The sequence below is a fragment of the Ahaetulla prasina genome, chromosome 8, assembly GCF_028640845.1.
Source record: "Ahaetulla prasina isolate Xishuangbanna chromosome 8, ASM2864084v1, whole genome shotgun sequence".
NCBI lineage: Eukaryota > Metazoa > Chordata > Lepidosauria > Squamata > Colubridae > Ahaetulla > Ahaetulla prasina.
Genome location: NC_080546.1, coordinates 13,291,259 through 13,305,319, shown reverse-complemented (window position 1 = coordinate 13,305,319; position 14,061 = coordinate 13,291,259). Strand labels below are relative to the sequence as shown.

General features: G+C 38.6%; 1 protein-coding gene across 1 annotated transcript in view; it reads left to right on the top strand.

Moving 5' to 3' along the window:
* The window catches only part of PRKG2 (protein kinase cGMP-dependent 2), a 102,091-nt gene that overhangs the window by 25,789 nt on the left and 62,241 nt on the right, over positions 1–14,061 (top strand). Inside the window, exons 3-5 of the mRNA XM_058192942.1 lie at positions 7,385–7,551; positions 11,175–11,288; positions 13,286–13,391. Of these exons, the coding sequence (XP_058048925.1) occupies positions 7,385–7,551; positions 11,175–11,288; positions 13,286–13,391 (387 nt within the window). The remainder of the gene's footprint in view (positions 1–7,384; positions 7,552–11,174; positions 11,289–13,285; positions 13,392–14,061) is intronic.

Here is a 14,061-nt window from a genome sequence, read left to right as displayed (position 1 = left end):
TAATAAAAAAAAAAACATCCTGCCTGGTAAAGCAGTGAGGAGTTGAGTTAAAGATGTAAAAGTAGAAGAGAGAATGTTGGTAGCTCAAGGTTGCACTATGAGGTCTTTGATGCTCTGTGAACTGGGTTGTTTTCTTGTAGACGTTTCATTGCCCAACTGCCGGTAAGTAACCCTCATCAGCACTAGAAGGGAGTGGAGTTTGCGCTCTTGTTTATATACAAGGGGCTTGCCCTGTGATTGTTGGTGGAAGTGAACGCTTTGTATATAAACAGAAAGCAAACCTCAGTCCATTCTAGCACTGATGATGTTACCCAGTTGGGTAGTGAAACATCTGCAAAAAACAACAACCAGTTCAGAGACCACCAAAGGACCCTACAGATCATGAATTGCCTTCCCTTCAGTGCTGGGTTTCAAAAATTTTATTACCGGTTCTGTGGATGTGGGCGTGGCAGGAGAAAGATTGTTGGCCGTGGCAGGGGAAGATACCGTAAAATCTCCATTCCCACCCCACTCCAGGGGAAGGTTACTGCAAAATCCCCATTCCCTTCCCACTGCAGGGGAAGGTTACTGCAAAATCCCCATTTCCTCCTGATCAGCTGGGACTTGGGAGGCAGAGAACAGATGGGGGCGGGGCCAGTTAGAGGTGGTATTTGCCGGTTCTCCAAACTACTCAAAATTTCCGCTACCGGTTCTCCAGAACTGGTCAGAACCTGCTGAAACCCACCTCTGCTTCCTTTGTTTTTAAAATGAAGTCTGCTAACATGAAGTCAACAGAAAACTACTTGCCCCATATAGGTCAAAGGAGGTTTAATAAAAACTGCTTGTGTGAGGAGTCACCTTCTTGTTAGAAATGCAATTCATGAGTAGGTACACTGACTTAGAAATTTTTTGACAAGACCTATTACTGACATACTGGGGTTTGCGGTCAGCCGTACTGTTAATATGGATGGGTAAACAACCAGATTTTTCACTAACCATTATACACTTGTTTCGTATGTTCTTCTTAGCTAGATCATCCATATTTCAGGAGTGCAAATCACATCAAGAACTATAGACTTTTTAGGCATGGGGGCTAAACAATGACAATTATTCTGCAACATAAAAGAAGTCTGAACTGGAACCGTAGCAGAGGACAGTTGTATAGATTTCCAACATTTGAATTTAATTTGTTTTGTTTTTACAAAAGAATGCAAAGAAATGAAGCCACTCAACTTTCCCTAATTCCATAAATCATAAATGATGGGAGCAGTCTGGTATCTTCTCTTGCCACACTCTTTTCCATGAATCTCATCATGGAGTCATCACAATGAAAAAGAAAGAAAGAAAGAAAATCACTCTTAAGTTATTTGTATTTTCTTTTATTTCATCTTATTTGCTACCTGCTACTCCTGGAACTTTTGTTCAGCACTTTGTCTTTGCTTTCAACTCCCTCCAGCATTTCATGTTTTGAAGCTGGCAGAGTTATGAATTGCTTTTGCTTCCTATCCTGGGTCCTTTGTCATAATTAGAACAGCAGCATTGACTTTGGAGGTATTGGATGCTGCTGAAAATGGTTGCATTGTTTTCTGGGTGCTGAAATAATTGTTCTGTGGCTGAATGACTTAACCAGCACTCATAACCAGATTATTGGCAGCTGAAGGACAGGGATGGTAGGAAAAAGATCAGTATAACCAGAAAAGTATAATCCTGTGATCTGTGGGATATCTCTAGGACAGGGGGTGTCAAACTCAAGGCCTGCGGGCCACATCCAGCCCGTGGTGTGCTTAGATCTGGCCCGCAGGGCTGCCATGGAAACAGTGAAGGACTGGCCCATGACCCTCCCGAGCCCCCTTTTCACTGGCAGAGGGTTGCAGGAGGCTGTTGCAGCCGAAAATGGAACTCGGGAGCCCATTTTTGCTGGCAGAGCGCTTGGGTCCCCCTGGCCTCTGAGGTCAAACACAACCCTCATGCGGCCCTCAATGAAATTGAGTTTGACACCCCTGCTCTAGGTGATTTGCAGTACAGGTAGTCCTCGACTTATAACAGTTCATTTAGTGGCTGTTCAAGGTTACGACGACACTGAAAAAAGTGAGCTCCTGCTACTTGCTACAGCTCCTGTCCACCTACCATGCAAATGCGAGTAGATAAACAGGTACCACTTCAGTGAGAAGGCAACGGCGTTCTTTGTACCTCAGCATATAGTCATACTTACGGGACCGCCTGCTGTTACCTCATGCCTCCCACCGACCTGTACGCTCACACAGAGAGCGTCTTCTCAGGGTGCCGTCCGCCAAACAATGTCGGCTGGCGGCCCCCAGGGGCAGGGCCTTCTCTGTTGGAGCTCCTACGCTCTGGAACGAACTTCCCCCTGGCCTACGCCAAGTGCCCGACCTTCGGACCTTTCGCCGTGAGCTGAAAACACACTTATTTATTCAAGCGGGACTGGCTTAACAGTTTTAATAGTTTTATTAAATTTTAATTGGGGTTTTATTATTTTAGGGTTTTAAATTTAAAATTTTTAATGACGGCCACTTTTGTAATATGCTCTGTTTTAAATTTTTTGTTTTAATTGTATATATATTGGGTTTTTTATCTTTTGGCTGTACACCGCCCTGAGTCCTTCGGGAGAAGGGCGGTATAAAAATCTAATAAAATAAATAAAATAAATAAATAAATAAATGATGGCCACATGACCATGGAAAGAGTCTTCAGACAACACTAGCTCTTTTGACTAAGAAACCGAGATGAGAATCACCTTCTAGAATCAGATATAAATGGACCGGATAAACTATTACCTTTACCTTTATGTTGTCATCATAGCTTTGTTTCTCTAAGAGCGGTGTTTCTCAACTTTGGCAAGTTTTGAGATGTGTGAACTTCAGCTCCCAGAATTCCCCAGTCGACACACTGTTGGCATGGTAGCTGTGGCAATTCTAGGAATTGAAATTCACACATCTCAAAACTTGCCAAAGTTGAGAAACACTGCTCCAGAGATCTAATGTGGTGAATTGAATTCTCTCTTGGAGTAGCAAAAGATAGACATAGAAATATACAGGTAGTCCTTGACTTACAACAGATCGTTCAGTGACCGTTCAAAGATGAAAAATGTGACTTGTGACCGTTTTTCACAGTTACGACCTTTGCGGCGTCCCCGTGATCATGTGATCAAAATTCAGATGCTTTTTTTAAAATTTCCATTTATATCCCGCCCTTCTCCGAAGACTCAGGGCGGCTTACACTATGTTAGCAATAGTCTTCATCCATTTGTATATTATATACAAAGTCAACTTATTGCCCCCAACAATCTGGGTCCTCATTTTACCTATCTTATAAAGGATGGAAGGCTGAGTCAACCTTGGGCCTGGTGGGGCTTGAACCTGCAGTAATTGCAAGCAGCTGTGTTAATAACAGACTGTCTTACCAGCCTGAGCCACCAGAGGCTTGGCAACTGGTTCATATTTATGACGGTTAAACAGTGTCCCGAGATCGCAGGATCACCTTTTGTGACCTTCTGACAAGCAAAGTCAATGGAGAAGCCGGATTCACTTAACAAATGTGGCAAGAAAGGTCGTAAAATGGTGGAAAACTCACTTAGCAACAGAAACGTTGGGCTCGATTGTGGTTGTAAGTTGAGGACTACTTGTAATCTAGTCTTGTTTTTTGTCAGGTTTATCGGGGTGGGGTGGGGTGGGGCTGACATCAATCTTGTAATCTTAAATTTCTTTCTTTGACCTTTAAATGACTGAGGGCTCCTGGCTCTCTTTTCTGTTTTCTACGCAGAATCTGCTCTTCTCTTTCCCCAAGGTTATTTATACATTCCATTACAACAGAACAACGGCTGAAAAGAAAATTGATCTAATTGGGCAAATGGAGTTGATGTGATTATACTCCATGCATTTTTTTTTCAGTCAAGTAAAAATAATAACTTTCAGATGAGGTCTGGAATTTTACCCCAAACAGAATGATACATAGAGACTGGATTTGTGGCAAGGAGATTTTTTTTCCTCACAGACAAATTAAATGAGAAAGTTTCTTGATGCAGGAGTATTTGAGTAACAGCAACCTATTCTATATTTCTTGAAAAGATAAAACATCATTTATCGTCTGCGGGCAGGATTCTTCCCCTCGCCCCCCAAAAATTGTGGCTTAAATCATTAAAACCTCATTGAGGATATTTATTCCACATACTTTAATAAACAAAACTGAAACAGTATGCCAGGTTAATTTTATAAGCTGCATAAAATATTTGAGTGGTTTTACAGTCCTGAATGTTTCACTGAGGGGAAAATTAATGAAGTATATTTTAAATTTTTGTTTTAATTGTATATACATTGGGTTTTTATCTTTTGGCTGTACACCGCCCTGAGTCCTTCGGGCGGTATAAAAATCTAATAAATAAATAAATAAATAAATAAATAAATGATGGCCACATGACCATGGAAAGAGTCTTCAGACAACACTAGCTCTTTTGACTAAGAAACCGAGATGAGAATCACCTTCTAGAATCAGATATAAATGGACCGGATAAACTATTACCTTTACCTTTATGTTGTCATCATAGCTTTGTTTCTCTAAGAGCGGTGTTTCTCAACTTTGGCAAGTTTTGAGATGTGTGAACTTCAGCTCCCAGAATTCCCCAGTCGACACACTGTTGGCATGGTAGCTGTGGCAATTCTAGGAATTGAAATTCACATCTCAAACCTTGCCAAAGTTGAGAAACACTGCTCCAGAGATCTAATGTGGTGAATTGAATTCTCTCTTGGAGTAGCAAAAGATAGTCATAGAAATATACAGGTAGTCCTTGACTTACAACAGATCGTTCAGTGACCGTTCAAAGATGAATAAAGTGACTTGTGACTGTTTTTCACAGTTACGACCTTGGCGTCCCGTGACCATGTGATCAAAATTCAGATGCTTTTTTTTAAATTTCCATTTATATCCCGCCCTTCTCCGAAGACTCAGGGCGGCTTACACTATGTTAGCAATAGTCTTCATCCATTTGTATATTATATACAAAGTCAACTTATTGCCCCCAACAATCTGGGTCCTCATTTTACCTATCTTATAAAGGATGGAAGGCTGAGTCAACCTTGGGCCTGGTGGGGCTTGAACCTGCAGTAATTGCAAGCAGCTGTGTTAATAACAGACTGTCTTACCAGCCTGAGCCACCAGAGGCTTGGCAACTGGTTCATATTTATGACGGTTAAACAGTGTCCCGAGATCGCAGGATCACCTTTTGTGACCTTCTGACAAGCAAAGTCAATGGAGAAGCCGGATTCACTTAACAAATGTGGCAAGAAAGGTCGTAAAATGGTGGAAAACTCACTTAGCAACAGAAACGTTGGGCTCGATTGTGGTTGTAAGTTGAGGACTACTTGTAATCTAGTCTTGTTTTTTGTCAGGTTTATCGGGGTGGGAGTGGGGTGGGGGGCTGACATCAATCTTGTAATCTTAAATTTCTTTCTTTGACTTTTAAATGACTGAGGGCTCCTGGCTCTCTTTTCTGTTTCCTACGCAGAATCTGCTCTTCTCTTTCCCCAAGGTTATTTATACATTCCATTACAACAGAACAACGGCTGAAAAGAAAATTGATCTAATTGGGCAAATGGAGTTGATGTGATTATACTCCATGCATTTTTTTTTCAGTCAAGTAAAAATAATAACTTTCAGATGAGGTCTGGAATTTTACCCCAAACAGAATGATACATAGATACTGGATTTGTGGCAAGGAGATTTTTTTTTCTCACAGACAAATTAAATAGAGAAAGTTTCTTGATGCAGGAGTATTTGAGTAACAGCAACCTATTCTATATTTCTTGAAAAGATAAAACATCATTTATCGTCTGCGGGCAGGATTCTTCCCCTCGCCCCCCAAAAATTGTGGCTTAAATCATTAAAATCTCATTGAGGATATTTATTCCACATACTTTAATAAACAAAACTGAAACAGTATGCCAGGTTAATTTTATAAGCTGCATAAAATATTTGAGTGGTTTTACAGTCCTGAATGTTTCACTGAGGGGAAAATTAATGAAGTATATTTTAAATGTTTATTAAATCAGTTTGAAGGTTTATTCAGAGTTTATTTATTGCGTCACTTGAATGAAAAAAAAATGAATGTTCACCTGAATGCTTTCTCTTTGAGATTTTCTTTAAATTTTAAGGAAATTAGGAAGTCACCAAAATATTTAATCTGCTAAATTTTAATATGCATGAGGACAGAAAGGCATATTTTTCCTAAGGGTAGATTTAGATTTTATTGGCTTTGTATCTGCTCCATTTATCCATCCTGATTTGTTTGTCTTTCTGATAAATGTCACATATCTGCAAAAATGAATTTCCTATAGAAATACAGAATGGTGAGAAATTTGTTGGAAAATAACCACTTCCTGTATATTCCTTTTGCCTTTAAAAAGTTCAACTCCAGGTAGTCTTAAAAAATTTGTTTAATGGCAGTTCGAAAATTAAAATGATACTGGAAAAAATGACTTACGACTGTTTTTCACACTTACAACTGTTGCAGCATCCTCATGGTCACATGATCAAAATTCAACTGACTCATCTTTATGACGGTTGCCGTTTCCTGGGATCATGTGATCATCTTCTGCAACCTTCAGACAAGCAAAGTCAAACAGGGAAGCCGGATTCACTTAACAGCCGTGTTACTAACTTAACAACTGCAGTGATTCCCTTAACAACTGTGGCAAGAAAGGTCGAAAAAGGAGGCAAAACTCACTTAACAACTGTCTCTTTTAGTGACAGAAATCTTGGGCTCAATTGTGGTAATAAGTCAAGAACTATATGTAGAAGGTGATATAAAAAAAAATACTGAACAGGTTGGAGAAAAGCTGTATAGCAGATAAGGTAAAGAGAAAGGTTCCCCTCGCACAGATGTGCTAGTTGTTCCTGACTCTAGGGGGCGGTGCTCATCTCCGTTTCAAAGCTGAAGAGCCAGCGCTGTCCGAAGACGTCTCCATGGTCATGTGGCCGGCATGACTAAACGCCAAAGGGTCACGGAACGCTGTTACCTTCCCACCAGAGGTGGTCCCTATTTTTTCTACTTGCATTTTTTACCTGCTTTCGAACTGCTAGGTTAGCAGAAGCTGGGACAAGTAACGGGAGCTCACCCCATTACACGGCAGCACTAGGGATTCGAACCGCTGAGCTGCCGACCTTTCGATCGACAAGCTCAGCGTCTTACCCACTGAGCCACCGCATCCCATCAGATAAAGATACCTACCTACTAATGAACATTTTGTGTTACCTGTGAAAAGTTATCTTTATGAGCAGTCGGTGGTGAATATTGTGGCAGAGGAACAGATTGGGTATAATGCTATTCATTCATGTGTGCAAATTAATCTGACTTTTCTCTCTTGTCTCTGTTCTCTTTTTTGCTGAATGGAAGCGAGAAAAAGCTTATCACAGATGCTCTGAGTAGAAACCAATTTCTGAAAAGGCTGGACCTTCAGCAGATCAGAGACATGGTAGAATGTATGTACGGAAGGACATACCAGCAAGGAAACTACATAATCAAGCAAGGGGAACCTGGCAACCATTTATTTGTACTGGCAGGTTGGTAACCATTTTAGTTGTCTGTTTAAATAATGAACTCTCAAATTATGCTTCTAAGGCTAAGTCTTAGACTGCTAATACAAGGAAAGCTTTCTTTGGAGCATGCTTGTTCCATCTAGCCCAGAACAGGTATTTATTTACTTATTTATTGTTTTTAAAAATAATAACAGAAACAAAGGAGGGGGAAGATAGCACAAAGATGCATGCATTATTAAAAAGGCAAAAGTTTTAAAAATATGTGACAAATGCAACAGAAAAAAAATAAAGTATACATCGTTACAACACTAAATAGTTAAAATTCTCTATATAATTATCTAAAGCAAAGGATAGATAGGTAGGTAGGTAGGTAGGTAGGTAGGTAGGTAGGTAGATATGGCTGGACGGACAGACAGAGATAAACACAGACAGACAGAGATAAACACAGACAGACAGATGATAGATAGATAGATAGATAGATAGATAGATAGATAGATAGATAGATAGATAGATAGATAGATAGATAGATATGGATGGACGGACAGAGATAAACACAGGCAGACAGAGATGATAGATAGATAGATAGATAGATAGATAGATAGATAGATAGATAGATAGATAGATAGATAGATAGATATGGATGGACGGACAGACAGAGATAAACACAGACAGACAGAGATGATAGATAGATAGATAGATAGATAGATAGATAGATAGATAGATAGATAGATAGATAGATAGATAGATAGATAGACAGACAGACAGACAGATAGATAGATAGATAGATAGACAGGCAGGCAGGCAGGCAGGCAGGCAGACAGACAGACAGACAGACAGACAGATGATACATAGATAGGCAGATAGATCGTTGCTTTTTTTAATCTATTGCATTTTGTGTAAATGGTATGAGCAATTTCTCAGGACTGGCTTCTTTTAAACTGTTTGGGATTCGAAGTTGGGTCTCAAAAGTGGTCCATATAGGTGCATAACTGAGATTTTGCTCTTCTTTCGCTTTTTACCGTTAACTCAGGAAATAAATTCGGCTGGAAGGAGAATGCCTAAAATTTGAGCAATGGGGAGACATCACAGTCTCCTTCTAAACTTCACCCTTCTCTTCCCAATGTAAAACCCGAACATATACAAACACTTTGCATACACAGTATATGAGTCGTGATGTGTCCTTAAATAACCGTGACTAATTCTATCTCTTGGTTTGATCCTGACAAAACTACGCTGCCACAGTTCTGAAGACATCAATAACTGAATTAAATTAGTTCAAATTAAGCGTTAAAATCAATACTAGGAAAGAAATAGGATTAAGGGCAAATCTGTCCTTTCCTCCTGCCCAAATATTCATCTCCAATTTTCATTGACGTCTCTTAGTGCCAGAACAATAGTTTTCTTCTTTAGCAAAACCGGTATTTTGTGAACAGTATGTTGTGAAACAGTCTTTTTTATTTTTTGTCATCCTGAAGGAAGCAATTACTCACAATGAAGAAAATGCACCGCCAAGTTTAGAGGCCTCGTACACATGATATCTCGGCTTTGGTTGAAGCAAGAAATTAAATTTAGTCTATAGAAAGAAGGATTGTTAACAGTAATGTGATCCATTCTTCAACCGCAATAAAAATAAGGAAATGAAAATCCCTGAGCAGAATCTTGAGAAAGAGATTATAGTTGATTTTTACTATTTTTCTCCCAAATCGTGTTTGAAACCCATGGAGGAATTTCAGCTTTTTGATATACAAACACACATGCATACGTACATACATACATACATACATACATACATACATACATACATACATACATACATAGACTGTATATATAATTATTTGTAATATAGAATTCTTTATTGGTCAAGTGTGATTGGAAATACAAGGAATTTGTCTTTGGTGTATATGCTGTCATATACACAAGGAATTTGTCTTTGGTGTATATGCTGTCAGTGTACATAAGGAGAATAAAATACATTCATCAAGAATAAAAAGATACAACACTTAGTGATAGTCAAGGTTACTAATAAGCTATCAAATCATACTAGGAGACAAATAAAAACAATATAAATTGAAAGTTGCAAGCACATGGGCTTCGTCAACTCCCTGACCTCCGGACCTTTCGCCGTGAAGACGCTTTTGTTTCAGCGTGCAGGGCTAGCTTAAATGTAGTTTTAAATTGGGGGTTTAATTGGGGTTTTTTAAACGGGGTTTTTAACTGTATTTAAATTTTAGGCCATATATTGAATTAGTCTTTTATACTGTTTTTAACCTGTGCTATATGTATTCTTGTATTTTATTGGCTGTGAACCGCCCTGAGTCCTTCGGGAGAAGAGCGGTATACAAATTTAATACATTATAATAAAAATAATAATAATAATAATAATAATAAGGGGGAAGAGATAGATACTAGTAAAGAAGAGAAGAAGAATAGTAATACAGTCTTAGTAAATTATTTGACAGTGTTGTGGGGATTAATTGTTTAGCAGAGTGATGGCATTCAGGGAAAAACTGTTCTTGTGTCTAGTTGTTCTGGTGTGCAATGCTCTATAGTGTCGTTTTGAGGGTAGGAGTTGAAACAATTTATGTCCAGGATGTGAGGGGTAAATATTTTCACAGCCCTCTTTTTGACTCGTTCAGTATACAGATCCTCACTGGAAGGCAGGTTGGTAGTAATTGCTTTTTCTGCAGTTCTAATATATATATATGGCTCTATGTACTGGTAATGGTAATCTGTGCAACTTTCAAGTTCAGGTAGCCCTCAACTTACAACAGTTCATTTAGTGACCATTCAAAGTGACTGAAAAAAGTGACTTGGGAACATTTTTCACATTTATGACTGTTGCAGCATCCGGGTGGTCACATGATTTACATTCAGGTGCTTGGCAACTGGTTCATATTTATGATGATTTTGGTGTCTCAGCGCCATGTAATCCCCTTTTGCAACCTGCTGACAAACAGAGTCAATGGAGAAGCAAAGAACATTTAACAATCAGGTTACTAACTTAACAATTGCAGTGTTTCACTTAACAACTGTGGCAAGAAAACTGTAAAATGGGGCAAAATTCACTTAACAAACGTCTCACAACAGAAATTTTGGGCTCAATTGCGGTCATAAGTCGAGGACTCCCTGTATTTCGAGGAAGAGGCTAAGAGCATAACACACCCCATATGACTTGGTAGGACAGAAACTGTCCTTAAGGAAAGGCAGTTTCACAGATAACCTGGCTCTATACAGAATAGAATATAGAACTGAATTTGAGATTTTGTAGTTCTATCACTGAACTTTAAGTCCTTACTATGATCACGTGTTTAAGAAGAAAATCACACTCCAAATGTAACACAAGTCCCCTCCTTCAACAGCTATTAAAAAAACAAAAACCACACACTTGCTGAAACAAGCGAATAAGGTTATTTGAGCATGCATTTGGATAATTAAATTACTGACAATTTGAAACTGCAATTAGTTTATAATTAAATAGGCACTTACTAAATTTATTCTGTCAAGCTGGTTAACAAAAATCAAGTTAAAAATGAAAAACAGATTAATGTTTTGAAAGAGGTACAAAAAACAATGAAAGGAAGGCAGAGTTTAATACATCATTACATCAGTTTGATTTTTTACTTCATTTGTTTTTTTTTTCCTAACAGAAGGTAGATTGGAGGTTTATCAACATAATAAATTTCTGTCATCTATTCCTGTATGGACAGCCTTTGGAGAACTGGCTATTTTATATAATTGCACAAGGACGGCCTCAGTAAAAGGTGAGTAGGATTGTTCCTTGAAAATATGGCAAAAAAACCACAAGAATATAGTCCAGAGTTCCATGTGGAGGGTATTTTCCCTGACAGCTGTGATTTTGTGAGGACATAAAATTCAAAAAACTGCGAATGAAACCTATGTATGATATTATTATTTCTCCTGCCATGTTTTCCAATTAATGATAGTAGAGAAATGCACAATTCGAGGACATCCTGAATACTTTCTTATTAGAGATAGAATGAAGAAATCTATGGAATAGAACCAATCAGTTTCTCTACTAAATCCAGTTCCCTGAAAACGTCACATCCGCATAGAAAACTTTGAAGTTATATATAAAGTTGTATTCTCCAGATGTTACTAATAACACAAAGGTTTTAACAACAACATTGCATCACCGTTGTACCAAAGTACACAAACTTTTAGGTCCCGATCAGTGCCTTTCTAATGTCATCACAAACTTTCCTTATGCATTTATGCATAAAGACATCTATCAACTGAGGGGATATCTTCTTTTTTGCTAATTGTTGATCCACTTGCTAATCTTTTAGTTTGTTTTTATCCAGGCTTTACTGTATTCCTCTTATTTCATTCAGCAACCAACCTTCCATCCCATATTTCAGCAAAACATTTCTGTTTTGTAGAGAGCAACAAAGTTGATTAGGGGGACTGGAGGCTAATAAAACATATAACGGACGGTTGCTGGAATTGGGTCTGACTAGTTTAATGAAAAAAAAAAGAACTGGGATGACATGATAGCAGTGTCTCAATATTTGAGGCACTGATATAGACATAAGAAAGGCTAAGCGCCAAAGTATTGAGGCCTTTGAACTCTGGTGCTGAAGAAGAATCCTGTGAGTCCCTTGGACCGCAAGGAGATCCAACCGGTCAGTCCTAGAGGAAATCAAACCTGACTGCTCTTTTGAAGGCCAGATCCTGAAGATGAAACTCAAATACTTTGGCCACCTGATGAGAAGGAAGGACTCACTGGAGAAGAGCCTAATGCCGGGAAAGATTGAGGGCAAAAGAAGAACGGGACGACAGAGAATGAGGTGGCGGGATGGAGTCACCGAACAGCCGGCGTGAGCTTAAATGGACTCCAGAGGATGGTAGAGGACAGGAAGGCCTGGAGGAACATTGTCCATGGGGTCACGATGGGTCGGACATGACTTTGCAACTAACAATAACAATAACAAATATTTGAGAGGCTGCCACAAAGAAGAGGCGGTCAAACTATTCTCCAAAGCACCTGCAAGAAGCAATGGATGGAGACTAGTCAAGGAGAGAAACAACCTAAAATAAAGAAAAATTTCCTGACACTGAGAACAATCAGTGGAACAACTTGCCTCCAGAAATTGTGGGTGCTTCAACACTGTAGGATTTTAAGAAGCGATTGCACAGCCATTTTTCAGAAATGGTTTAGGGTCTCCTTCCTGAGCAGGGAGTTGGATTAGAAGATCTCCAAGCTTGGTTCCAACTCTGTTATTCTGTTGTTTCATAACTGTTTACTTTAGGCACATTTGATCAATGTGCCAGAAGCATAGCCCCATTTTACCCCATCCATTCTCAAGGTAGAATCCCTAATCTGGACATTCTCATGCATTCTGACATAATGTGGTGGAGTACAAAGTATGAAAATGTTTTTTTCCCCCTAAGTGCAGATGGAGGTATAGAGGATGTCTACGTTCAAAATTAGCTTCTTACGCTATTTGATTTATAGATAATTTTGGAAGATATTATATAACAGTTGAATCATTATTCTGAAATGCTTCGGGCGACTACATTTATTTGTCTACAATATTTGTAGGTCATCTTCCAAAGAAAATTGATAGAAGTGGTGAACAAGGTAAAAAAAAAAAGAAATATGAAGCTGATTGCAACTCCTCAGTGTTAATTCCTGGGAGAGAAAGTGTGAAGATATTCTCAGTAGCGCTAAGAACTTTAGTGAACATCATTATTTGAGAAAAGTTTTCTGTTTTGTTTTCATTTTTTTCCACTCTAGCTGTCACCAGTGTGAAAACATGGGCATTAGACAGAGAGGTTTTCCAAAATATCATGAGAAGAACAGCTCAAGCAAGGCATGACCAATATAGAAACTTTCTGAGAAGGTAAACTTGGCATGTGCATCCTTCTTTTATCAGCAAATAAAAATAGGATATTCTGAGACAAGAATTTGCTGGGCAATATTTTGGTCCTATTTATAAAATCTTACGATCTCCAAAAAAAAAAAAAAAAAGTAAAGGGAAAGAAAAATGAAGTATTTGGGTTGGTAGTTGGTAGCTGCTACCTGCAAACTCTATTTTCTGCTTTTAGAAGAAAACTTGAATTGCTTCTCATTACCAATTCTGAGATCCAGAATTGTCCTTTAGTTATTGTATTGAAATGAAGACATTGCAGATAAATCTGAATATTCTCTAGGAGTTCTGAATTTTTCTATTTAGGTTCTTTTCTGCAAATCTCTATATAATTGGATGTTCTAGACAGGAAATATCTATAACATGGAATTCTGTGAAGTCCTTAACGCTGTCTGAGCTTGGTTACTGTTCTTGCAGATATTTATTTACCCAACTAGGGTAATATCTTCAATGCTAGAAGGGAGTAGGTAACTCTTTTTATATACAGTGGCTTGTCCTGTCAGTGTTGATGGGAGTGTCATTTTCTTCTTGGTAGTTCCTAGATTAGGTTGTTATTTACTGTTTCATTATTTCTCTGAGTTAATAGTTCCTTGATTGGAGTATTGTATACTGCTTGATCGTTGGTCTCTGGTGTTGATCCTTG